The sequence below is a fragment of the Balaenoptera musculus genome, chromosome 6 (genome assembly GCF_009873245.2).
Source record: "Balaenoptera musculus isolate JJ_BM4_2016_0621 chromosome 6, mBalMus1.pri.v3, whole genome shotgun sequence".
Lineage (NCBI taxonomy): Eukaryota > Metazoa > Chordata > Mammalia > Artiodactyla > Balaenopteridae > Balaenoptera > Balaenoptera musculus.
Genome location: NC_045790.1, coordinates 61,427,944 through 61,453,390, shown reverse-complemented (window position 1 = coordinate 61,453,390; position 25,447 = coordinate 61,427,944). Strand labels below are relative to the sequence as shown.

Here is a 25,447-nt window from a genome sequence, read left to right as displayed (position 1 = left end):
GGCTTGTTTATTGTGTTTTAATTTTTTTCTCTCTAGCTTTTGAGGCAAACCGTGAAAACAGAATTTAGGATTCTACATCCACACAACAAGTAGCTTTTCAAACTGCCCAGACTTGGGAGTTATGACTAAGCTGGCCTTTACTTCAAAGGACAAATCTGTGAACAAATAGGGTATCGGGATGAGGCCATTCCATTCAGCAGCAGGTGCTGTGGATTATGGAGAGCCATACTGCCCCTGGAATTAGGAAGAACAATACTTTACATGCGTCCGACAGTTTACAGTGTAAAATGCATTCTCACATGTATCATCAAATTTAACTCTCAAGAGCAAACGCGTTTTCTGTTCCACAATTTCATGCGTGCGTGAGATTTCCACACAAGTGGGTAACCACTTGGGAAACCTATGCGTGCAGCTCACAAGTTCTCTGATGCTCACTTCTCCCTACCCACAATCCCCAGTTCCTGTCTTCCTCAGTTCCTTGACTCTTGCTTTCCATCCACTCCCAAGGATTTGAAAACCAGGTTTTTGACCTTCTTCTCCCACTCTGAACCCTGCCCTCCACCTCCATCCCACCCTCAGGCCATGATGTCCAGGTTTGTTTACCAGCCTCAAGAAACCGAAGCCAAAGATGAAAGGTGTTCTGGACACACTCCTACCAAAGACATGTCGCCAGGTCTGCCCTTTACCTAGACCCTGCCCATTTGGAAAGGAGCATAAGACATAACCCCCATTTTACAGATGAGAAAACTGAGTCAGGGAGGTCAAGTGGCTTGCCCAATGTTACACACCAGCAAAGTGTGAACCAGATGTGGGTCTTCTGAGTCTAGTGTCCATGCTCTTTCTCTTATACTAATGCTTCTCAAATTTCAGTGTGCACTTGCAAGGTCAGCTGCATAATTTACAGGGACCAAAATGAAAATGCTGGATCCCTTGTTCAAAAAGGAGGAAAACAGCATTTTCCTTTCTTCTCCCATCTCTTGACTTGCCATGGTATTTTTTATTTGCTATTTAACACTGGGCTGCTTCCAAACAGGGATACTCACAGAGTGAATGCAGGCCTTCAAAGGCGCCCAGATCCTCACCCATAATTGGGCATGTGGGGCACACACATCTGACCCTGACTTCCCCACACCAATGCTCAGGTTCCTGCTGAGGGCAGAGGGCAGTAGTGGACACTGGGGCGAGGGAGCCAGTGGCCATCCTGGCCAGATGTGGAACTACGTATGAACTGAGAGTCGAAGCTCCCCTCCCCCCGCAAGCACCAGTGTCCCACCAGACTTCACTTACAAAACACAATTTCAGAGATAAAATTAGTAATAATGTCAAGTCAGTGACCACAGAGCATTATACCCCAAGCACAGTGCACCCCTTCTGAGACAGGGCACTGTGCAGTCACCCTTAAGCCAGCCCTGAGCACAAGAATCACCTGGGATCTTTTAAAATGCAAGATCCGACTCAGCAGATCTGGGGTAGCCCTGGGACTGTGCATTTCTAACCAGCTCCCAGAGGATGCTAACACTGTTGGCCTCAGACTATCCTTGAGTATCAAGATCCTGCACCAAAAGTCTCATTTTTTAACCTGTTTATTATGTCAGAGCCAATTACACACCTTCTATTTCTTTCATTATTCAAATAATGCAGCCATGAAAATAGGTATTAAATACAAGTCACCATCCATTGTATCCTTAAAATCTGATGTGTCAGAAGTAGCAAATCTATTCATATATTTATGATATCCTCCGGCCTGGGTTTAAAGACTTCATGCTTGCACATATACCGATGTCACTCAGGTGGCCATCACACAAAGGCTTCCTGATTCCTGCTCAGGTAGACAATGCTCTCCCTGCTCAAAAGGACCTATTGTTGAAAAGTGTCAAGTACAATTTTCTAAAACAGGAGCAAGGGCCCATATCCTCAGCTCATGGATAGAAATGATGGCTGAACGGTTTTGAGTTTTTAAAGATATACTTTTTCAGGAATGGCAGCAACCTTAGACTCTACTGAAGAGAGGGGGCAAGATTTCTCAGAATTCCTGTAGCAGGAACTCTCAGATTATGGAGTCCTATTCAATGGCAACCCATGCAGCACATGAAAAATGAGATCTCTAGAAAACTGAGCCTCAGTCTCTTCATCCCTAAAATGGGGCCAATTACACTTGCCTTAGCTCATGGGATTATGCCTTTGATTAAATCATATGAAAGAGTCACTATGAAAGGTTATGAACTACAAAGTACTTTACAAATCCAAAGTTGTTGCTGTTTAACAGCCTTAGAAAATGCTATAGGTTACTAACGGATGTAACATTTCAAGGTCATGCCCCACAGCATTTGAGGTGTGTGTAGAAGGTAGGGGTGTTAACGGAATATATTCTTTTAAAGGTGGAATGTTATGAGACTGACAAACCACTTTCATAACTGGAACAAATTGTGCTTGCCATTCAGTAATACTTGGAAATTCATCATCAATCTGACTTATACTCAGCATCAATAAATCACACAAAGTGAACCCTGTGCAGACCAAAGAGTAAACAAAAGTAAACATTGTGTTTCACCTGTCTTGTTTGGCAAGATGAAATGAAAACTCTGGCTACCTCAACTGGAATAAAGCCTTTAGTCTCTCACTAGTTTGGTTATTTTTGGAACCTTTTATGGAATATTAACTTTATTTGCTCTAATTCTGCAGGAAGCCACACTGGAAGTGCAAGGAAATATAAATGATTAAAAAGCAGAAGTAGGGGGGAAAAAAGTAACCACATATTTTGCCCCAACTTTCTTAAGCTAATATATCAACTGTATCTCTTCAAAAATGTGGGATTCCCCAATTGCTATTCTTGCCCCACTTCTAACATGACTACACTCAACATGGTTCACTCAGTGGTGTTAGCAGATTTTTTTTTTATTGTCTGTTGTTTTACCAGGGATCAACATAAGTAAAGGAATGATATAGGAACGTAACTTTTTAAATCAGTGGCAGTATTTTACAATTTTCTGATGTAGCAGTGTGGGAAAACTATGAAGCTAGTTGACCCACTAAGGAATCAAGCTCTAACCTAAGCTCCAGGTTATAACCAATTAAATTAGTAAACCACAAACAATAAAGAATAAAAATAAAACTTGATGTATTATTTAAAGTACACTAGTTTTTAGACCTCCCAGGCTCACACGACACATTTTCTTAGACCAGGTCTTTATAAGAGACACCAGCCTTAAGTGACACAAAAGAGTTTTTAAATCGCAATTAGTTTAGTGTCCTTTGTTGATATTATTCTGCTTTTTCTGACCAACAATAATGAATAACCCACAAGCACTAATGAATAACTAACTCCCTTTGTCTCCAAGGACAGCAGAGCCCAACAAGAAATGTCACAGGCCCCGAAGAAAAATAAAAAACCTTTACAATGAAAATCTTCCCAATTATATAGTTCTAGGGGTACTGCGAATGTGGAATTGTCTTAAATATTTAAACAGCTATGTCAAACGTGCTTATAGTGAGGATCATAAAACTGATTTCCTAGATGCTTTGAAAAATGCATTTCTCCCAGTCTAATTACAGTCTGTAACTGTTGAGCAGGAAGTAGGGAGAAATGCCATTAGTGGTACAATATAACTTAGATTCTGTACTCACCAATTCTAGGAGGGCCAGAAAGTTGTCAACTGCAGAAAGTCCTCCAAACTCACTCACTCACCGGCAGAGATAAATATGAAAATTCTTATCTCAGCACATTAAAAATTGACATGTAGTAAGAAATCATCTCTAAAACAAATTTCTATATCTTAGAAATATAAAGCTAAAAGTAACTTTTTTCTCTGTTGTAGTACAAAGCAAATAAACAAATACACTCATGTTCCTGAGAACCAGGGTTCTCACTGACAAATTCGCAATGAGGAAGTGTGAGGAAGAACTCTGTGATGTATTTTAACGGGAACTCATTATCTTGGTCTGGTGTATTTCCTCACTCGGTCCACAGAAAGGACCTAGAAGCAATGACACCCCAGAGCCAGTAAGAACACCTTTTCATCCGGTTTCCCAAATATCAATTCCCACTAAAAGGAACCTGAACTTTTTGGAAAAATGGCTGATTCCAGGTCTGGGGCAGGGAAGTATAAATGAGCCTAGAACTTCTTGCTATGTCTCAAACCAAGGAAGTACTTAATGGGAACATGTCAAAAGGACATAGAACTGACTTGAAGGGGCTCCCGCTGGCCAATTCTGGGACAGTTTGAGCATCAGAAAAAACAGTGATGGTAGTGAATTATAGCACAGTGAATTTTTTAAAAGAATGCATGAATCTGCAATGACTCTAAAAGAGAAGGGAGAGAAGCTCTCCTTTCCAGAAGAATACCAGATAATAAACCTAGAAAGAATGATAAAATCAGAAAATAACCATTATGCAATCAGCAGCATAACTGATTCAGACAAGGATCATCAATAAATGCTATGAAAGGCTGTTACAGAATAAGATATTCACATACGATTATTTGTTAATTCTGAAAAGTGTCCTTTGCAATGTAGAGATCTGGTGACACCACCTTAGACAGACAACCAAAAGCAGCATCACAAATACTAGGACAAATGAAGATTTAGTGCTTCTTGGTATGACACAACGGGTGGTGCACAAATCACCTATGTAGTATTCCTGCCAAAAATGTTTAACCTGAACCGAACCATGAAGAGATGAACAGACAAATCAGATTGTGAGACAAGATAGCTGACCTGAACTCTTTAAAAGTATCAACACATTTTGTCATGAAACACAAAAAAAAGGCAGGGGGAGAGGGCCATTCTAGATTAAAGGACACCAGAGAGACATGACAACCAAATGTAATGCATGATCTTTGATTAGATCCTAGATGGCTAGGGGAAAAAATGGCTACAAAGAATACTAGATTATAAGAGGGGGAAGAAAATAATACTTTATATTATAAGTAATAATTAAGTAAAGTAAAATATATAGTGAATCTGAATATGAACTATATTTTAAGATACAACTGTTTATAAATAATACTGCTGTATCAAAGCTATATTTCTTGGTTATGATTAATGTATGTTAGTTATATGGCATGAAAGATACCTGCTTAGGAATTTTGGGGTAAAGGGTCACAATGTCTGCAACCTACTCGCAAGTGTTTCAACTTACTTGAGAGAGAGATAAAGGAGGCAAATGCTAAAAAGTAAAATACAATAGAACGTAATACAAAATGATATAAGACAAAATCTAACTTTTTTAAAAAGATATACTCAGGAACCAAGAATAAGTTTTATTTAAGAGATCAGTTATGTACAATTGGCTAATTAAGTGGAAGTAGTTGAGTGTGGCTCCTGAAAAAGCCAATTAAAGGAGGTAGATTGCAGGGGAATAGTCCCCTTTGACTTTTTGCCTTTTGTCCTTCTTCCTTCCTCCTTCAGCCTCCTCAGAAGACAGAACTCATAGAGATGCTGCAGTGAGGCAGCCCCTGTGCAACCGAGAGGGAAAGACTAAGGGAAGCTCCATGATCTTGGGGCTGTCTTCCTTGAGCTTCTAACTATTAGCAGCAATCACCTACCTTTGCTCTTTCTGTGAGAAAAATGAACTCCTATGACATAGGGTCCCAGATGTTCTCAGTTCATGGCATTCTTAGCGTCTTGGTAATTTTTTCATGGCGCCCCAGGCCAAAAGGAACACCTAACAGTTCTGTTTATTAAGTAGTTAGGAATAGTAATTATGTACTAATAACTTATTAGCTGTCTGAAAAAATAACACATCAATTTTTTAAAAAGCATTTTTATTTCATTTTTAAATAACTACAACTACTAATGGGATGTGCATTTCAATTATGCCTTCTACTACTTCTCAAACCTTGGAATCAGATTGGACATCACCACCTTCATCTCCTAGTCCACATTGATTTTCACTTAGTATGTGCTTTTTTTATTGTGGTAAATTATACATAACATAAAATTTACCATCTTAACCATTTCTTAAGTGTACAGTTTAGTGGCATTAAATATATTCACACTGTTGTACAATCATCACCACTTTTCAGCTTCCCAAACTGAAACTCTGTACCCATTAAACTATAGCTCCCCATTCTCTCCTCCCCTAATCCACAGTAACCACCATTCTACTTCCTGTCTCTATGACTATTTTAGGAGCCTCATGTAAGAGGAATCGGAATCATACAGTATTTGTCCTTTTGTGTCTGGCATATTTCACTAGCATAATGTCTTAAAGGTTCATCCATGTTGTAGCATATAACAGAATTTCCTTCCATTTGAAGGCTGAATAATATTCCATTGTATAGATATGACACATTTTGTTTACCCATTCATACACTGATGTATACTTGGGTTATTTCTACCTTTAGCTATTGTGAAAAATGTTGCTCTGAACATGAATGTACAAACTACTTGCTTTTTTTAATCACAACTACCAAATATGTAGTTTCTCAAAGGTACAATATCATCAAAAAGAACATACTGCAATCTCATGGTGAAACTGTAAGCCTCCTCAAACTAAGTGGTCTGCCTGGTGTTCAGGGATGTCACATATCCCATGTTTCCTGCAAACTTTAAAATATCTCGTGGCTCCCTCTGAGTCTCCTGTGGTACCCCAGTGCCCTCGGCACACTATTTGGGAACCACACCCTACAGTGTTAAAGCCATGGTTATTTGAGTTTTTATATGAGCAGAACTCAATCCTTAAGTAACATAAACATTACAATCAAGTTTATATTTCTCATGAGGCTCCCGCTGGAAATTTTCGAGTCTTCAAAAAGTCAGATGTCTGTCTGTATGACAATCCCCAGGTAACTTATTCTATCGGAGATATACAGAAAAATAAATAGATATATCAATAGATACACCTCCTATTGGTTCTGTTTCTCTGGAGAACCCTAATACACCCACAGAGTCACAGGTTCTTTGGCACTTATCCTTTTGGATCATGACACTGTCAATAGTGCATGGGAAAGCAGTGGCAAAATCAGGGAGAGATGTCAACCTCAAGTTTATCACATCATCCCCTAGGTTAAAATCCTTCCACAGCTTGCCAGTGTCCTCAAGATAGATCCAAACTCCTTGGTATGGCACTCATGACCCTTCATCTGGCTACTGCTTATTCTTTTCCAGCCTCATCTCTTACCAGAGTCTCTGCACCTCCCCTCAATGTGAAACCAGATAGAAGTCCATGAAATGCACCATGATCTCTCCCCTCCAGGTTTTGAGCGTGCTTTTCTCCCTACCCAGACTAAGTTCCAGACAGCCCCTGCCCCTTCACACACACACAGAGGACATACTCTTCCATGACTGTAAGGCTAGCTCCTCATCCTTCAGGTGTCTGCCTAGATACCCTACTCTCCTCCCAGATCCACTTTTCAAGCACTGGCTGGGAACCCCTCCAAATGTTGCCACATCACCCTGACTGTATCTCTACCAGAGCCTTAACTATGCTTTATTCTAACTGTCCATTTATTTTTTCTGAGTTCTCAACTCCTTGAGGGCCAGGACTATGTTTTATTGGCTATTATATCTCCAAAACAGTGGCTCACCCATAACATATGCTCAATAATTATTTGTAGAGCAAATGATTGGATGAAGCTCAAACAGTCCCAGATCACCATTCTCAAACAGTTACTGGCTTAGTTTAGGAATTGTTATCCAAGATCTGAAAGGGACACATTCAGCCACTCCTGGCACCATCCAGACCACTAGCGGTATCCAAGCTGCAAGGCAAGGGGGAATAATAATACAGTTGTCCTCAACCCCTTACCCATGCCCATGCATGTCCCAATCATGCAGATCCAGAACAGGCACTGCAAACTTGTAAGCTGAGCAAGGAGCCAGAAAACAGAAAAGAAGAGAATCAGGAAGCAGTGCTAATTTTTACATGAGTTCCAAGATGTATTAACCCTGAGAGTTCGTTATTCCTTAAGTACCTGAAGCATTTTTTATAAATTACGATTATAATTATAACCACTTCTAATCACTATTAAGGTAATATTCCCAAACTCCTTATTGCCTGGCAGGGCTTATGTTACTTATTCTTTCTAGACCTTAGTTCCCTTATCAGTTAATCAAAAATAGCATACAACTCAGGGCTGTCGTGAGGAATAACTGAGACTATGTATTGGAAAGAACTTAACGTGGTGCCTGACACATGCTAAGTTATGATATAATAAGTGCAAGTTATTAATATTATCACCATTATTATTACCAGTCAGGATTTCAAACACAAGGATATATAAAAGCAAGCTACAGTTCACTAGTCAAGCATGAGCTGAAAGATTTTACTGGGCCTCAGTCCCTGAAAATACAAACACATGAGCTTGACATTAAGAACCTTAGCTTGCCATGTCATGAACATAGCAACCCGACAATGACAGAGCTATTTTAGATGCAGCCCCCAGGGAAAATTTTTCCTATACTTACACTAAATATCAGTAGCTCTGAGAAATAAAACACCTCAAAACCAAGCCTACACCAAAGTAAGTAAAAAAAGAAAAGAAAAAAGTTACACGTTTACTTTTTTTTTTTTAATCTACCCATTTATACCAACTTCTCCATAAACAGAAATACACAGACACTAAAACAAACAACTTTTGGGTTACTTGCCTGATATAAATCATTATTCATCATAATTGGATAAGTTATGAGTTAACTGGGTGAATGGCTACTCACAAGGCTGCTAGTAATGTTACTTGGTGGTATAAACACTTAGTATAAACATTTAAAACTAAATGCTAAAAATACCTAAAGGAATATATAATCATGCTATTTTATATAACAAAGCTATATTTTACATGGGATACATACTCCTTCTTTTTCTAGACCCAATACACATATCATTAGCAATATAACCTCATTAAGTCAATAACAGTTTCTAGAGAGAGCATGTCACTCAAATAATTTGTTATTCTCCAAAAACTATTCTTAATTTAAAACGTATGGTAATTCAAACACTGCTGAATTAAAAGCATTCTCTATGCATTTCAAATTAACAAGTTTTTTCTAGTTCTCAACAAGCACAAAAATACATCTTTTCATTATACTCTTCTAGCTGCCTTCTCTCGTCACTAGCTGTATTATAAAAATTATAGGTTTACGGACTTCCCTGGTGGTGCAGTGGTTAAGAATCCACCTGCCGATGCAGGGGACACGGGTTCGATCCCTGGTCCAGGAAGATCCCATATGCCACGGAGCAACTAAGCCCGTGCGCCACCACTACTGAGCCTGCACTCTAGAGCCCGTGAGCCACAACTAGTGAGCCCTCGTGCCACAACTACTGAAGCCCGCATGCCTAGAGCCTGTGCTCCGCAACAAGAGAAGCCACCACAAGGAGAAGCATGCACACCGCAATGAAGAGTAGCACCCCTGCTCACCGCAACTAGAGAAAGCCTGCGCACAGCAACAAAGACCCAATGCAGCCAAAAATGAATAAATAAAAATTTTTTTAAATTATAGGCTTTGCTCTTAGAATAATTTTTTATCATTTTCTGTACTAGTTCCTCATTTTATTGGCTATTAAAATTTCTCCCTTTTTAATCCTTTTCCTTCCAAACACCACCTTTCTTCTAGCATCCAACTAACATAATGACAGTTCCAGCCACCCATCTCCTCCATGGCCTGCAGAATCCAGCCCCTGGTAAGCCAAGGCAGAGCTTTGTGTATCCAGAGGGCAGGATCATACTAAACTTGCTCTTGCCCTTCCTCTGCCACCACCCACCCTACCTCCCTGTTTCCAATCTTTCTATCTCATCTTCCACTCTATTTCACAGTCCCATGAGATGACACATTTACCACTGTGGTGCCCTCACCCTCACAAATATGTACATGTGTACACGTCCACATCCTTTCCTAGAAAGCTACATATCATTATGAGACTATCAACTTTGACCCTGACACTGAATCATGTATTTTTCCATTGGATTTGCTGGCAGAGAAGAGACAAGGAGGAGAAAAAAAATAGTGTCCACTTTTAAAAGATCCCAAAAAGACAATCCTACCTTTCCCAGATTTTGGAGGAAAGGGGCTTCCAAACTCCTGTTGCTTTGGCTTTAAAGTGTGTGGCCCTGACATGCCTCCAGTCTGGGTGACCTGGAAACGTGGCTTCCCACTGGTGAGCACTTGTCTCCTGGGGCTCAAGGCAGGCAGATGGATGGGGCTCTCATTCATGTTGCTCTGAGGAGCCATCCCTCCTCCTGAGGGCATCTTGAGATGGAGGCTGTTAGCAAGGCTTCCAATGGCAGGGCTTGGTGTGCTGCCACAGGACGAGGGGCCAGGAGTCCCCGAGTGGGCTCGAATGGGAGGAATGTGTTGGCCACTGACCATCCCAGGCCCCTGTGGGGTTCCTGATGTCCGGTGGAGATTCATGCTGCATGACCTTCCATTCATTCTGACAAAACCTGTAGCCAGGTTGGTCAAATATCCAATGACACTAATGATTCCTTTCAGTCAAAGTCCAATAAGTTATCCATGGTGTGGTTTATTAGCCTGTTTAAAAAAATAAATGCAGGCATTTTTAAAAGTAAAAAGGAAAATAAATTACAATGAGTTTTCAACCTGTGTAGCATTCATATCAGGAAGAAAAGAAGCACTCTCAGCAAAACGGTCTTTTATGTAGAACAGGGTTATCGAATACATGGTTCATTGGCAGGCACTCTCCCCTCCTGCACTCGTGGTAGACATGGATTATGGATCACTGCATTGTTTTTTTTGCCACTGAACCCTTCTCAATACAGTGCTCTTGGCAACTATATCCAATCTACTGGTGCCAGCTTGCAAAATGAAACTTATTTTGCTCCGTAGAGGATTTGTCTGTACTAGTTCACATTTGCTACAGTGCATCCTGGGAAACCCAAAAGCATCACCTTCATGAGCTGTGAGACTAGTGCTTCAAAGATTCCAGTAAACAAACAAAAAGCCAACACAGGGCTTCCCTGGTGGTGCAGTGGTTAAGAATCCGCCTGCCAATGCAGGGAACATGGGTTCGAGTTCTGGTCCGGGAAGATCCCACATGCCGCGGAGCAACTAAGCCCATGCGCCACAACTACTGAGCCTGTGCTCTAGAGCCCGTGAGCCACAACTATGAGAGCCCGCGCGCCTAGAGCCCGTGCTCCGCAAGAGGAGAAGCCACCGCAATGAGAGGCCCGCACACCGCAACGAAGAGTAGCCCCCGCTCACCGCAACTAGAGAAAGCTGCACAGCAACCAAGACCCAGTGCAGCCAAAAATAAATTAATTAAAAAAAATTTTTTAAAAGCCGATATAACCTCTAAAAGAGATTATGAGGACATTAAACCATGTCAGATTTTTACTCTATGAGCAATCTTTTTCACAGTCCCTAGATTTACAAAGGATAAAGATAGGCATGGGAATCTCACAAAGGCTTCATATATCCATATATCCAAATATTCACAGCAGCGTTAGAGTCTTGGTTCTATACTGATCCTGAGTTATAAGGATGGAAATAGAATCAACATCACAATACTCTCACCTTCCAGTAAGATCCTAGAAAAGGAAAAGCCTGTGTGAAACGCTATATGGAAAGCATAAGGACAAAACAACCCTTCTAAAGGCGAGTATGTTCATCATGCACCACACACAGTAAACTGACAGTAGTTCCATGAAGCTTCCATCTGCCATCCTACCACTCCCTTCCTCAAGTGGCAGAGGGAGAACCAAAAGTAGTGACATGGCCACAGGACATCATCATCCATCCATATATAATAATGTCAGTACTCCCTGGTTATAAATCGTTAGGAAAGGCCTTTTCCTCCCTTGATCAACAGTTCCCCAAAATATGTGTAATAACGTGACTAAGTGCCACTACTCCAAATAAATGACCGACATAGTCACGATCTGTATTCTTTTATACAGACATGATAGTCATGGAAAGAAGCCAAAGCTGAACAAACACAAGAAATACAGACTGAGTGAAAAGTAGTAATGGCCAGATATCCTGAACTGGATGATTCCTACTTTTTCTCTATGATCCACTCAATGTCTTAGACGAATATTTCCAACTCAACTCCCAAATGAATGCTCCATAAATCATCAAGTACAAGATATCAAGGACAGCAAACCTTTTGTGAAGAATTTTTTTGTTTTATTGTTTTAGAAAATAAAAAATACAGGTATCCCTTGCTTTTCAACATTTCAACTTACGTCACTTTGCTTTTACAAAACTTACCTAACTACCTGTTTTCACTAACCAAAAGAAATTTGAGGAGGATTTTCACTTTTATGAAAAAAGGTGAAAAGCAAAAACAGCTTTAGCATTTGTTCTGCAGGGGTCCATTATAGAGGCAGTACTCACCCCAAGCAGTGAGAGTGCTCCTTCGCTGGGAACTACGCTCAGCATCTCAACTTCAAGCCTCCAGAGCGTTGAACTGGGTCTGTGAGCATCTGTGCTTTATCTCAGTTTATTTTGTGCATCCCTTAGCAACATGTGTCCTAAGGTAATTGCTTCTTTGTTTTATGCCATTTCAGCTGATGAAAGATTTCATAGGAACACTCTACTTTCAGATAGCAGGGGAAACCTGTAGTATTTAATTTTAAAGCCAAGCACTCACTGTGCCTTCTGCAAAGTTGACTGTGTATGCCCATATGTTGAGGAACTTCCAAAATTACCAACAATATAAATCTGGAATGTTTTCTTCACCTTTATCAAGTCTCCATTTTATTAAGAATTCTATCAGTCTGCCACATTTAATACTGACATGCCTCCTCGGAAACAATCCTAGGTCTCACTCCTGTCCTTCCCTCCACTACAGTGGCCAAGAAGGGACAAATAAATCTAATGCAGATTATCCAAAACTGCATCATTTAAGTTTGTTTATGGAACAATAAGAAATGAACCCTGGTATCAGACTGGCTGTAAGTTTTTTTTTTAATGCTGGAAAAATTCCAATGCCTTTTCTGCTGCATCCATTTAGAAGAATTCAAGTATACTACCAGCTGGTCTGTTGATTCACTGGTTGATTGTGGGCAAGAGTCATTTAATGTCTCTGTACTTTGCCAGATGATATTGGCCATCTATTCTCCATTCATTGATAAAACAGTGTTTTCTGAGGCACTTTGAACCCTGCAGAAGAAAGCACTTATTCAGTACCAACCAAAAAAAAAAAAAAAAAGGCAAAATAAATATGTTGTATTGGCAATTTGTTGAAAATGAGGAATTATCCAATATGACTGGAAATATGAGTCACTAAGACCATGGGCCAAGTGACAAGTTTCTGCAGATTTGCAGACTATGCCCATTTCCAGGTTTTTTAAAAATAAGGGAGTCGATTTTGGCAGCAAGATCATATATAAGCAGGAATTCTCATGAAAAATCTGGGTAAAAACATGTAAGTAAGTACTAAGCATTAGGTTAGATCATTAAGAAGGTGAGTTTGTAACAAGGAAAAATAATTAAAGAACTGAGAACTTAATTATCAGAACTCATACCTGCCCAGATATTTATTTTATTTTTATTTTTTATAAACCACACTCCTGTTTTAAATAGCTTTAGGGTGAAAGTAAAAACAACAACAAAAATGTACTTAAATTTTATTACTAAAAAAGCTATAGCCAGAAAGTAAAGTGATTAATACCATAAAGAAAAACCAATAGGTCAATGGTGTGTGAGCTGAGAAAAACCAGCCTCAAGACAAAAATAAAATAAACTGTATGAGAAAATATGCCAAATAATCCAGTTTTCACATTAATTACAGCAACAGATTTTTTAAGCATTAGACACCAGAATTTAAAAATCAATTTGTTTATTCATATTATATAATATTTTACGTGCTTTTTGGCCAGGTCATATGATCATATATAATTCTAAGCTCACTTGGTAACAAAAAAGGAATAAACAGCTAACTTTTAAGAAAGACCCATCCTCACTGAGTCGGAGTGAACAGAGTACTCAACTAGAAGTTAGGACACCTGAATTCTAATTGTGGCAAATCATTTATAACATCTCTGGACAGTTTTTCATCCACAAAATGAAGAATTTGGTGATAATCACTTGAAATTTTGTTCTTCCAGATAATTAAGAAAAGGAAGATTATGGAAAATACTCATTAACTATGATGAAGGATAAATATGTAGATTTTTATACCTATGGCACTTAAATCAAAGGGATTGGGTGGATATGAAAGCAAAAGTAACAGTAATCTCTACTGTCTCCATCACATCAGCGATGTGCTGAAAGACAACACCCACCTTGAAAAATGAACACTGGGGTCAAATTTTCCTACACTTTGCCAGAAAGTAAAATCACAACTAATCACTATCAAAACCTGACTGGTAGGATTCCACTGGAAGAGCATCTTTCTATTTAAAAACTTAATCAAGTTCTCCACCATTACTTTCTCCTCTGTCCTCCATCCAACTACTCTAAACCCAGGCATCAACAGAAATAAAGAAGAAAAAGAAAAAGCATGGAACGCCTGGAAGTATAAATTTAGGGTACTTTGGATCTGACATATTAATACATTTAGATTTTTAATACTCCTTTGGTTCAAACAATGAAAATGTTCATTCATTCTGCTATATGAGTCAACATAAGTTAATAAATCTTTCCTTTCGGCCACTTGAAAATTCTTAAAACACATTCTTGTAAGTCAAGTCAGAGAGGAAGTTACTTAACTCCTAAGGAAACCAAGACACAAAATCACTTAATGATAATTTCATTAGATTTCTGGAAAAGCTATGACTTTAATCAAAATACAAGATCATGACTCTACCTTCTACCCAAAGCTCAAGGCACTGTGCCTTGTGGATTAAAAGATTACACAGAACAATGTTAACTCATCCCTTCAAGAAAATTCCAAAAACACGAGTTCCATAATGTCTATTTACAGCCAAAAGCCCTTTCTTAGTTAATATTATTAATAGACTCATCTAGAGTCATAATTCATCTGATGAGCCAGTTAATTATTAATTTTCATACATCATTTCATTTCCTTAGGCTACATTTAGCCTTTGTTACATTTTCCATTCCTTATGCCACAAGCATTTCTTACCCTGCATAGAAAACCTGATAATGAGACACGAAATGCTGGTCAGCAAACAAACTGCTCCTGGGCTGGCTTCTTATATATATACGTCTAAACCATCTAAAATAGAGTTTTTATTGATTCTTTTTATTTTTCCCCCTTTGGGTTAATGATTGTATAATTTCATTAACATTGCCTTTTCAACATCACTGCCTTGATCGCTAATAGGCCCGTGCTATTCCCATGGGTTTCTCTAGTTACAGCTCTGTAGCCACAAGAATATAGAAATGAAAAGCCTATTGATAGATAATATAAGTTATTCTCATGCACGGCTGCAGTGTGAAGCACATTTTGCAATTCAATCAAGGACAGATAGAGCTGAATGTTCTTAGATCCTAGGAGTTCATTTTAATAAGCAGAATGTACCTTGTCCTAACACAGGTGACTGACTCCTCAGAAAAGATTGTATAAACAAAAACCAATCGTGTAAGTCATTTTATTGGCAACAATATAAACACAGCTATATTAGATGTCACCAATAAATCAAAATTATTCTTGTCTGCAATTTTAACAAGAGGAAAGTGCAAACATGTGCCTGTGAAGCTGGAGGATACTATAGAGGAAATGCATTGGATGCATACAATATCATTTCTCTAAATTTAAAGTATATTAAGTAACCAGCAACAAAGTTTAGTTGATCATTTCTGTGTTTTCATAACTTTATACAGTGAGACTGACAGACTCACAGACTTTACAACAGAAGTTACACAGAAACAGTGATGGAATAATTCCACATCTGGGATGTGGAGTGGAAACTTAGGTTGGTTACACCTTGTAACCAGTACATATAGACCATATAGTCACTTGGGCACTCCCAATGTCTAATATAGGTAATTTGAGAATATTAACATATTTATTTTGAATACTAAGATGTTTATAGCTATTACTCAAGCAATATAATCACCAATAAAATGAAATCGAAGAAGTTTAGCTTTGAGTTATACCATACTTCACTTAAAAGTATGAAGACAGATCAGTGTTCCCTTCAGAAATTCAAGACCATTCTACCAAAGACCACTCAGAAAAGATAATATAATGAACTTATGGATCCCATCTAATAGAATTCCTGACTCTGTTTTAATCTGTGATTACAACCCTTTGCTATCAAATTAGAGATATACACATTTTAACTTTTTTATATAAAATTTTCTCAAAAATAAAAATAATCTTCCCTAAATTTATGGAGTAAAATATCTGGCAGTGCCTTTTTAATCAAATTAGTGGCTACAATACTAAAAATGTGGGTAGTAAATATGGACAGGACACTGAGGAAAGGAAGGGAAGGGAAAGGGAGAAGAGGGACAGAAAGAAGGAGAGGAGGGTGGAGGGGAGGGGAAGGGAGTGCTAAAAAATGACCAAATCTAATGCAGGAATTTATTCTGTAGTTAGTTAATCCTAACTTAAAAATGAGAAGCAGCATTGAGAACATTCCACACGATGCTAGTGATTACGGATTTCTGGAAGAAATTCAGAACCTTCAGGAAAATACTGCAGGAGGGCATTATTAGAAGTTCAATAACCTCTCTTAGAATCTACTTTCCACACTTCAATGCATCTATGCAACTCTCATATCCCCCTAACTTACTAAATGTCACTATTTTTAGTAGCAATTACCTACAAGTGTTTCATCAACTTTGCCTCAGTCATGAACTCATCAATGAGTACAGAAAGTTCTAGAAAAATATGGCCCTACCAAAAAACAGCAACAGAGAGGGGGATAGTTAGGGATTCCCTTAGTCAGCTGCAGGAAATCACACAGAATGAGAACAAACTTGAAACCAAAAAGATTTTTGAGACAAACATAGGTAAGTTCAGAAAGGTAACCATGCCTTGGCCCATGCACTGGCCCAAGGTGAATACGGGCCATAAGTTCCTAGATCTATGTTTAACAAAGTAATGTGTCTAAAGCACTGTTTTTCAAATTGATGGCAATCCATTGGTGAGCCCTGAAATCAATTATTCAATGGCAAAACATTTTTTTAATGAAATAGAACCAACTAGAATAAAATAGAAGCTATCAATGTGCATCAAATATATTAATGGTTAAGAATTGTTTCCTTTTAATGATTTGTGGGTGTATATGTCTGCATATCTATATGCATATAGTGTATTCTGGGTAAGATAAAAAATATATTTTCTGGTGGGTTACAGACAAAAAAGCATAAAAGCTACTGTTATGGAAGCATTTGGACTATCTGCCTGCCCAGGTACTTACCAGGAATATCTGTAGACATAGACAGAATTAAACAACCAAAGTAAAACAAATACCGTAATACAGCCGTAATGAAGAAAAGATCTAAATGTTTGACATTTTTAGCTTTATGAAAAATAAGGCTTAAATCACACAAAGCTACACTCCTACCACTGTTATCTTTCACTTTATCTTTTATTTAATATCAACTGATCAACTGTGCTCTACAAATATCAATTAACCAACTGACTACCAGAATCAGGATCAAAATGACTGACAATTTTATATCTTCCTGGTTGTAAAGGGTACATGACCTTCCCTGGAATAAAACTTCACTTTTACAGTGATAAAGAGGGAAAGTATAAACTAACACATAACTAACTGCCTTTGAGAACTGAGTTTTTTTGAAATCTGTTCTTAATACGAGTTAACCATCAGATCCTATGAAGAGGAATTTGAAATGGAAAAACGAACACATTCCCAGTGATGTCACCACTGAATTAATTACCTGAATTGCAAAGAGTGAACAAACACCACATGGCCATGGTTCGAGACACAAAGCCTTCTTCAGAAATATAAAAGAAAAGTAACTGGCTGGAGATTTTTCTTTAAAAAAAAAAAAAAAATCCATCCTCACACAAGGAGATACACAGGTTGTAAAATATGGCAAATGAAAGTACATTCTTTGTCACCTAGTATGTATAAATAACTACTCAGCCCATGTGAATAGCTATTTGCAAAGCTAAAACTCACTATACGTTCTAAAGGATAATAAACATCTACCTATGGAAGATTCTAGAAATAAACTGAATTCAGCACTCATTAAACAAAATATTCAAATATATTAAATTATCCCTATCACTTGTGTAACTGAGTGATTTCTTTCCTTCAGTGTAGTTATTGCTTAAAAGTAACCAATGTAACTATTTTTAGCTGTTGGTAGACAGAAGTTTTATACAAGTTAAATTATGTTCAGTGACATCACTGCAGAAGTATGAATGTCCACAACAATGACTAGGCCCTTAACCAACATGACAACATATTTATTTAAAAAAAAAAAAAAAAAACCCTACATGAATGACTCAGTCAAGTTACAGACAGAAGTGGAATCTATTGGTCATGCTGCAAAGGTTGAGAAAACATTAATCCATTTCTTCACACACAGGAATAACAAGAATTCATACATAGGCCTGGCATCTGGTTAGTTTTGTGTGTACAGTATTCAGCAGGCCTAGAAATGAAACTTCATAGATGTGGCTCAGAACTTCCGAAATAACTGACATTGAGAGAGCCTGACCTTTTTATCAAGTAGCCTGGGACAGGGTCTGATCTTGCACTGTAATCCTATCTGCCCATCTGCAGTTCAGCAAGGCTTGCTGCAGCTGAAGGAATGTGTAGTTGTTCCCATTCTTGGCCTGAAGAGATCATGTCAGACAAGAATGGCCCCCACAAGCTTTCTTTACGTCAAGTCTGCTCTCAACTACTTAGCGCCTTCATGATTCCAGTTTTACAAATAAATCCCCTGATTTTGTTCCCAAAGTAGAACATGATTAGATCCTTGTTTCTGTTCATCCTACATATTGCCTTTGAGTCCACCTGAGTGGTGTTTCCCCTCCTCCCTTCTTTTGCCCTCTGTTTCCCCAAATCCAGATTCTATTCAACCTCCAGGCCCACCCCACCTTAGGCCTTCTCTGATCCTCTCTTAATCCCTCTGTCTCTGATCTGTAAAATGGTGAGAATTACACTGTTGTACCTAGTTCACAGCATTACAGAATATTAAATGAGATAATGCACGTTACTTGTTTAGCACAGTGTCTGGTACATAGAAGGATCCAATAAATGTTGACTACTCCACTCTATGTACACCTCCTTTAACATTCATAACTTTCTGCATTGCCTTATAGTTATTTGCCTATGTTTCATCTTCCTGTCTAAATTCTAATTTCATTAAGTTTTAGGACTGTGTCTAAATTACCTTTGAACTCTCCCCAGCCCTTAGAGGTACACAGATTATTTTATACCTATATATTTATATTTTTCACACTACCTGTGTCATACATATTGACTTTTCATATACATTTATGCACATATATTTATATTTATATTTATCACACTGTACTGCTTATTTATACTGAAAAGCATGGTATAAATGAAATATATAATTATATATTTATATATTAATATCCTATATTTATCATTTATTGCCTGAATAAATATAGTCTAAGTAAGGTGTGACCATAAAATCATGAACCTTACGCTCTGTGCCTTGTGGAACCAGTTTAATTACAGTTGTGTGCTTCCTGGTCTATTCCTCCTAGTCTATTCCTTTCTTTATTAGAACAAAGCAGCATAAAAACTCCATCTCACTCTTCTGAGCCGGCATATTATTCTTGTCTTTACCTTGGCATACTCGTGAACAATGAGAAATCCTAACTAAAAGTCACAAAACAAATACAGTCATTTCAGTACTTTCACCCAGGCGCTTCTTTGCAGGGGGCGGGGGGGGGGGGTTGCTGTCCCTAACAGAGAGACTGCCGAATGCATTCTGGGCTGTCATGGTGGTAGCTGCTCCTCAGCATTCTCCTTGCTCACCCTAAGCTGGCTTCACTCTACAGCTTCACTCATGTTCAGTCTCCCTAATCAGACAGTCATTAGGATGGAGAATAGGGCTTCTGCTTCTGTCAGCGTTTTTCCTTAATTCTGTCATATTAAGTAACGCCTGACCAACCAATTTCTGCAAGCCAAAATGTTCCCCTAAACTTTAAAGGGGAGTCCAAATTACTTGACCTACTAAAAGGTTGTTATATCAGCGAAAGAAGCCAGACCCAAGGGTGCATATTGAATTATCCCATTTACATAAGGTATTAAAAAGACGGGCAACATTATTACATCTCTTAGAAGTTAAGGCAGTCATTACTCTTGAGGAGAACACAGTGACTGGAAGGGCTGGGGGAAGATAGTGATGAGAAGAGAGTAAGAGTGATGTTTCTGGAGTGTTGGTAATGTTCCATTTCTTAATCCAGATGCTAGTTATTCAGTTGTGCTCAGTTTGTGAAAATTCATCAAGCTTAAGATGTATGTACTTTATCAATATTTTATTTTATCTCAATAAAAATATTTTATCTCAATAAAAATTTTGGACTTTGTGTCAACTCTGCCTAAAGTAAGTGGAAAACTAGGAAAACTTGGAATTTGAGCATCTTTTAATCAAACTACACGTTAATGTCATTTCAAAGACTTTATTGTAAGTTTCATCCTCCTGGAAAGAGTAAGGCAGCATGGTTATATTGCACAGATTTCCTATGTGCCATTTATTTATGTTTTAAATTTATTTTCAGTCCTGATTGAGTCTATGAGCCAACCAAACTTTGAGAAAAGTTAAATGTTAAGTCTTGTATTTCAATCTTCCTTATAATATCCTCTACAGAAAATAATTACACAGAAAATGACTTCTCCATGGAAGAGAATGTGCACAGGATGCCACTTCCTGAATTACCTCCTTCAAGAAGTACTCCTTCTATACTCTGGAAGAACTACAAATTAACATTCCAACTCCAGAGATCAATAACTACAATATGAGAGAGACAACACTGGAAAGAACGTCCTCAAATTAATTTACTAGCAGGAAAGAACACTCAGAGAAAAAAGACTGAGAACACTGAGCTCTCTTCTGAAATGATGGAAAGACCACTTTCTGCCATATAAATGAAGGCAGGGCTGGTACATGATCAGTTCCTCCCAAGCAAACCAACCGACCCCCCAAGTATTCAATTTCTGACAAACCCTTTACTATTAAGGAACTTGTATGGTATAGGGAACCAGAGAAAAGATGCTCTCTCAAACTGGCCTAATGTGAACCAAGGAGAGATGGAGTTACAGCAGCAATTAGAGTTAACTATTCACACTGCAGGATTACTGAGTCCTCTGGGTAACAAAGGAAAGGACTTCAACTACCAACAAGGAAAGGTGTTTGAAAGTAACTGGAAAAGAAATCCCCCACTCTTCCTTTCCAAGGTAGTGTTAGGGCTAATCTGGCTGCATAGACAACTAGTGAAAACATATGAAAACTGTAAAGCATTCAAAGGAGATCATTAAACTTCAACAGTTCCCAACTGCAAAAATAACATCACACTCTCCTGTCTCTAAGTGGCTTCAAACATTCATTGTGGCAGATCCTTTTTCTACAAACTTTTGCTGGTTGCACCTGTTTCACACTTCACTGTAAGCAAACTTGAAGGAGGGAGAAAAGAAGGAATGGGAAAATTTAAACCAATATAAATCAATTTTATACAAAAAAAAAAAAGTTTCCCCATTTATGTAAAAAGGGAGGTCCAGTCAGAAATGTTACAGAGAGGGAAACAGACGTCTGGCTAACTCCCAAGGCAGAAATCATGACTCATCAAAGCTTTCAGAAGGGACAGAATGAGACTCTGCATTTGTCTTGAGTTCACCTTCAGGCCAAGGAATGCTCTCTGAACTGGGAATTGGGAAACTTGAGTGTCTGCCCTGCGACTGTGACAACTGGCTCTGAGGCCCTGGGCAAAACTCCTAAAACTCTCTGGGTCTGTTTCCTCATCCGTAGGTGATCACCAAGATCCCATCATACTTGAGATTCCCTCTTTCCACAACCTAAAGGGAACTGGTCCACTGGGGGGAGCTGCAGAACATTCCTCTTCTCAAACTCCAGAGCCCCAGGCCCAAACTCTGGGGCGACGCTATGTTCTGCAAGTAGGTGGGGAGAGGGTGCAAAGCCCTCTTCTCTGCAAGAAGGGGCTGCAATTCCAGCTATCAAGTCCCTGCGTTTCCGGAAGTACCCTCCACTCCCACCCCCTGCCCTGGGTTTAGATGCTGCTGGGATGAGGGCCCAGCTGATGTCCGGAAAGCCTAGCAAGAGGGTGAGGAATACCGAGGGGGGGGGGGGGCCTCTCCAGCAGGAAGGAGGGCTGGAGAGGTCGGGAGAGGTGCCGGGGACCCGCCGGGCGAAGGAGAAGCATGTGGGGCAGGACAGGAGAAGGGCAGCCCTTATCTGCTCATGACCCCCCTATCTTGGCCACCGGGGATCCGAGGACCGTGCCCCTCGGCTCTCTGGCGCGGAGTGAGGGGCGGGTCCGGGGGGGCAGAGGCGACAAAGCCCTCCTGGGGACGCGCTGCTGCGACCCCGTTACTCCCTGACCGCCTCTGCCCCTAACCCTCGGCCTTGTCCGCAAGCGAGCGCAACAAAACAAAACAAACTCGTGCAGGCTTCCTGTTGTGCAACCCAGTCCTGAGTAAGTCGGGGCCGAATGAGCGCTCGGCTGGCCCGCGGCTGGGAAGTCCAAGAGGCAGGGAGCAGCGCGCTGCCCGGCCCAATCCCGGATCCCGAGGAAGTCGCAGCCTCCTCGTCGCTCCCGGGAGCGCACGCTCCCGCCGGCCCGGAGCCCCCACCCAGCTATCGTCCTAATCCTTGTTCTTTCACTTCTTGCCTCTTAGACACCCCCAAGTCGAGGGTGCGACTCGGGAAGCCAGAAATGACCTTTCATAAAGTTTCTCCCTACAGGTACCTAATTGAATCATCCATAGGATGACAAATCCGTCAGGGCCAAGTTTTCCAGACATTTGGGTGACTTCCTCATCACCGAAGTGACTTGTCAGCTCCAGTGAGTAACTTGGAAGTGTCGCTCTGGGCAAGGTGTGTGTTTAGGAGAAAGCCGGCTGCTCACTCACGCTTTCCAGAAAGCGGCCTCGGGCGACTTCAAAATACACACAGGGTCATTTATAGGGACTGGAGTTGTGCGCAGGACAAAGTCCCCGAGACTGAGACATTTTCCAAACAGTGCTGACATTTTGTCGGGCCCTATAAAAATGTAAACGCGAGGTGACAAACCTGGTGGGGAGTGTGCGCGTCTGAATCTGTGCATTTTGCGGCATGGGTTTATAGTTACAGTTACAAGACCTGGCGGCTGCGAGTCGCTGGACCTGTCCCCAAGAGGAGTTAATGTACCCCCTACCGGAGGACCTCCGGAGCAATGGGGAGGGACATGGGCTTGGGTGAGGCACAGCATGGAAAACAGCCTTCGTTAGAGCTCCACAAACACGTGGAACTGGCAAAGGCAACTAAAGCCCGGTGAGCGCGAGAGACCTCATGTCAACCCATCAATTCCCACTTCTCCGAAGTTTCCCTTCAGTGGGGACTCATGGGTGGCGTGCACAACCATGCCCTTGCGTTCCGTAACTTGCCCTGATTTTGTAGCCTTCGGGACCCTATAGTTTAGAAGAAAAGCCAAAAACAAAAAAAGTCTTACTCATTAGAAAAACTTTAAAACCTTGTTGATTTCCTCTCCGTCTTCTTCAGTCGACGCTTTTAGGCAACTGACAAGAACACAGCTTGACTCCTAATTGAGAATTGCTATCTATCTCAGTAAACAGATCTTTTAGAGAATCTGGGTGTTGGAGTGCACGTACTCTTAAACCTGAGCGAACGCCATCCGCTCAGCGTGGAAACAGTTCTAATACCTAGTTTGTATCTCTGAGCGTTGCAACTCCCCCGCATTCTCAAGCGCCCGGCTTCTCCCGTCTCTCGCCTGCGAGCAAAGTTCCTATGGCATCCACTTACCAGGTAACCGGGATTTCCACAACAAAGCCTGGCGTGCGGGTCCCTTCCCCCGGCCAGCCTGAGCGAGTGACAGCGGGCGGCCAGCGCTGGCGAGGAGAAACTTGGGGCTCCAGCCCTTCAGCGCGCTCCCCCGGCTCTGCCTCCTTCGGAAATGAAAACTCCCATCCAAGCAGGGGGACAGAGCGCGGAAACCCGGCCCAAGTGCCGTGTGTGCGCGCGCGTGTGCTAGGGCAGCGGCGGCAGGGGGAGGAGGGGGCAGAAGTGGGGTGGCTGTACCCTCGGCATCAGCTCATTCTGCCGCCCCCCCCCCGCGCGCGCGCGCATACACACACACACACACACACACACACACACACACACACGGAGCAAATAATATCTTTAAAAAGTTGACTTTCGACTTTGTGCCTCGCGCGTCCTGTTCATCCTCGCCCTGGGCCTGGGGGTGCGTCTGGGGGCCGGCGCGGGATGCTGGCTAATTGCTTTCGGCGGGTTCCGTCGGGAGGACGCTGGTGCGAGCCTAGACGGCTGCGGGCAGCGAACGAGGCTGCGGGGAGGGGCAGTGGTGGCGGCCCCAGCGCTGGTGCCCGTGCGCGCCACGCTCTGGGCTGCCCTGGCGGCGCAGTGTGGACGCGGCTGCAGGGAGAGGGGAAGGGGGAAGAGGGAGGGAGGGGGGAGGGAGGGAGGCGGCCTGGGAGGAGAGTGGATGTGTGTGCGGCCGCGAGGGCCGGCCTGTAGGCAGCTGCTTCCTGAGTGTGAGCGAGGGAGGGGGAAGGGGGGACGGGCTCGCTGGTCACCAGGCTGGCCAATTCGAAGGCCGAGCTTGTGTCTCCCTCTCTACGCGATCAAGCACATAGTCCTTCCCGTGCACCAGGGAGTCAAAGAACTCCAGAACCGGGTAACAGCCGGGAGACACTTCACCTTCTTCTTGGGCCTTATTTATTGAACGGGTTGTTTTTTTTTTTTTTAACATGCAAAAGCGTCAGCATTTCGACCATAGTTAATGTCAAAGCATAAGCAAGTTTAAAAAAAAAACACGCAGTAGTAAAATGGAGAGAAAAACTAAAAAGTGGAAAATGGCAAAAGGGTCTTTCTAATATACAGGATTGAATGCACATAACTTGGAAAATGGATAGGTGAAGATGCCTTTGGCAACTTTTTAAAGTAAAGAATAGGCAGAAAAGAGAGCAAGGTGATGGAAGTGTTACAAGATGTAAAATTCTAAACACAGGCTGCTAGGAATGGAGGCACATTCCCTGCATATGTTGCACCTATATAGTGGACCATTCTTAAGAATCCAACATCCTCAACTTCATACCCCACCTAAGCTGTGACCCCAGCCCTTCTGCTTGGTTTGGTCAGAGCCCTCAAGAGGCTGTCCCCAGAAAGCCAACTGTTAATGGTTCCCTACATGAACTGCCACAGATGCGTGGACTTCCATCTTGGGAGTCGATGTATGTAAAGCACACAGTGTTCTCCAGTTAGACCTTTCTACAGTGAGAATATTATTCACCCTCATGAATGAAATGAATGAGGATATCTCAAGACACTTAGATTCTCACCAGTCCTTGTATTCTATTCCAGGGCTCTCACTGAACTATAAATTACCATTCAGATAGCAGATGCTGTGATCAAGATAAAAGCCCTC

The 25,447-nt window shown here is 40.9% G+C and overlaps 1 protein-coding gene across 2 annotated transcripts in view; it reads right to left on the bottom strand.

The window, feature by feature from the left end:
• GLIS3 (GLIS family zinc finger 3) overlaps positions 1 to 24,406 on the bottom strand; it is a 506,199-nt gene extending 481,793 nt beyond the window's left edge. The window contains exons 1-2 of one of the 2 annotated variants that reach the window (XM_036856374.1): positions 23,803 to 24,406; positions 9,981 to 10,467 (exon numbers count right to left, since the gene is read on the bottom strand). In XM_036856374.1, coding sequence (XP_036712269.1) covers positions 9,981 to 10,368 — 388 coding nt within the window. In that variant the 5' untranslated portion in view covers positions 10,369 to 10,467; positions 23,803 to 24,406. The remainder of the gene's footprint in view (positions 1 to 9,980; positions 10,468 to 23,802) is intronic. The other variant, XM_036856376.1, reaches the window with a different exon arrangement.
• Between the last annotated feature and the right edge of the window lie 1,041 nt (positions 24,407 to 25,447).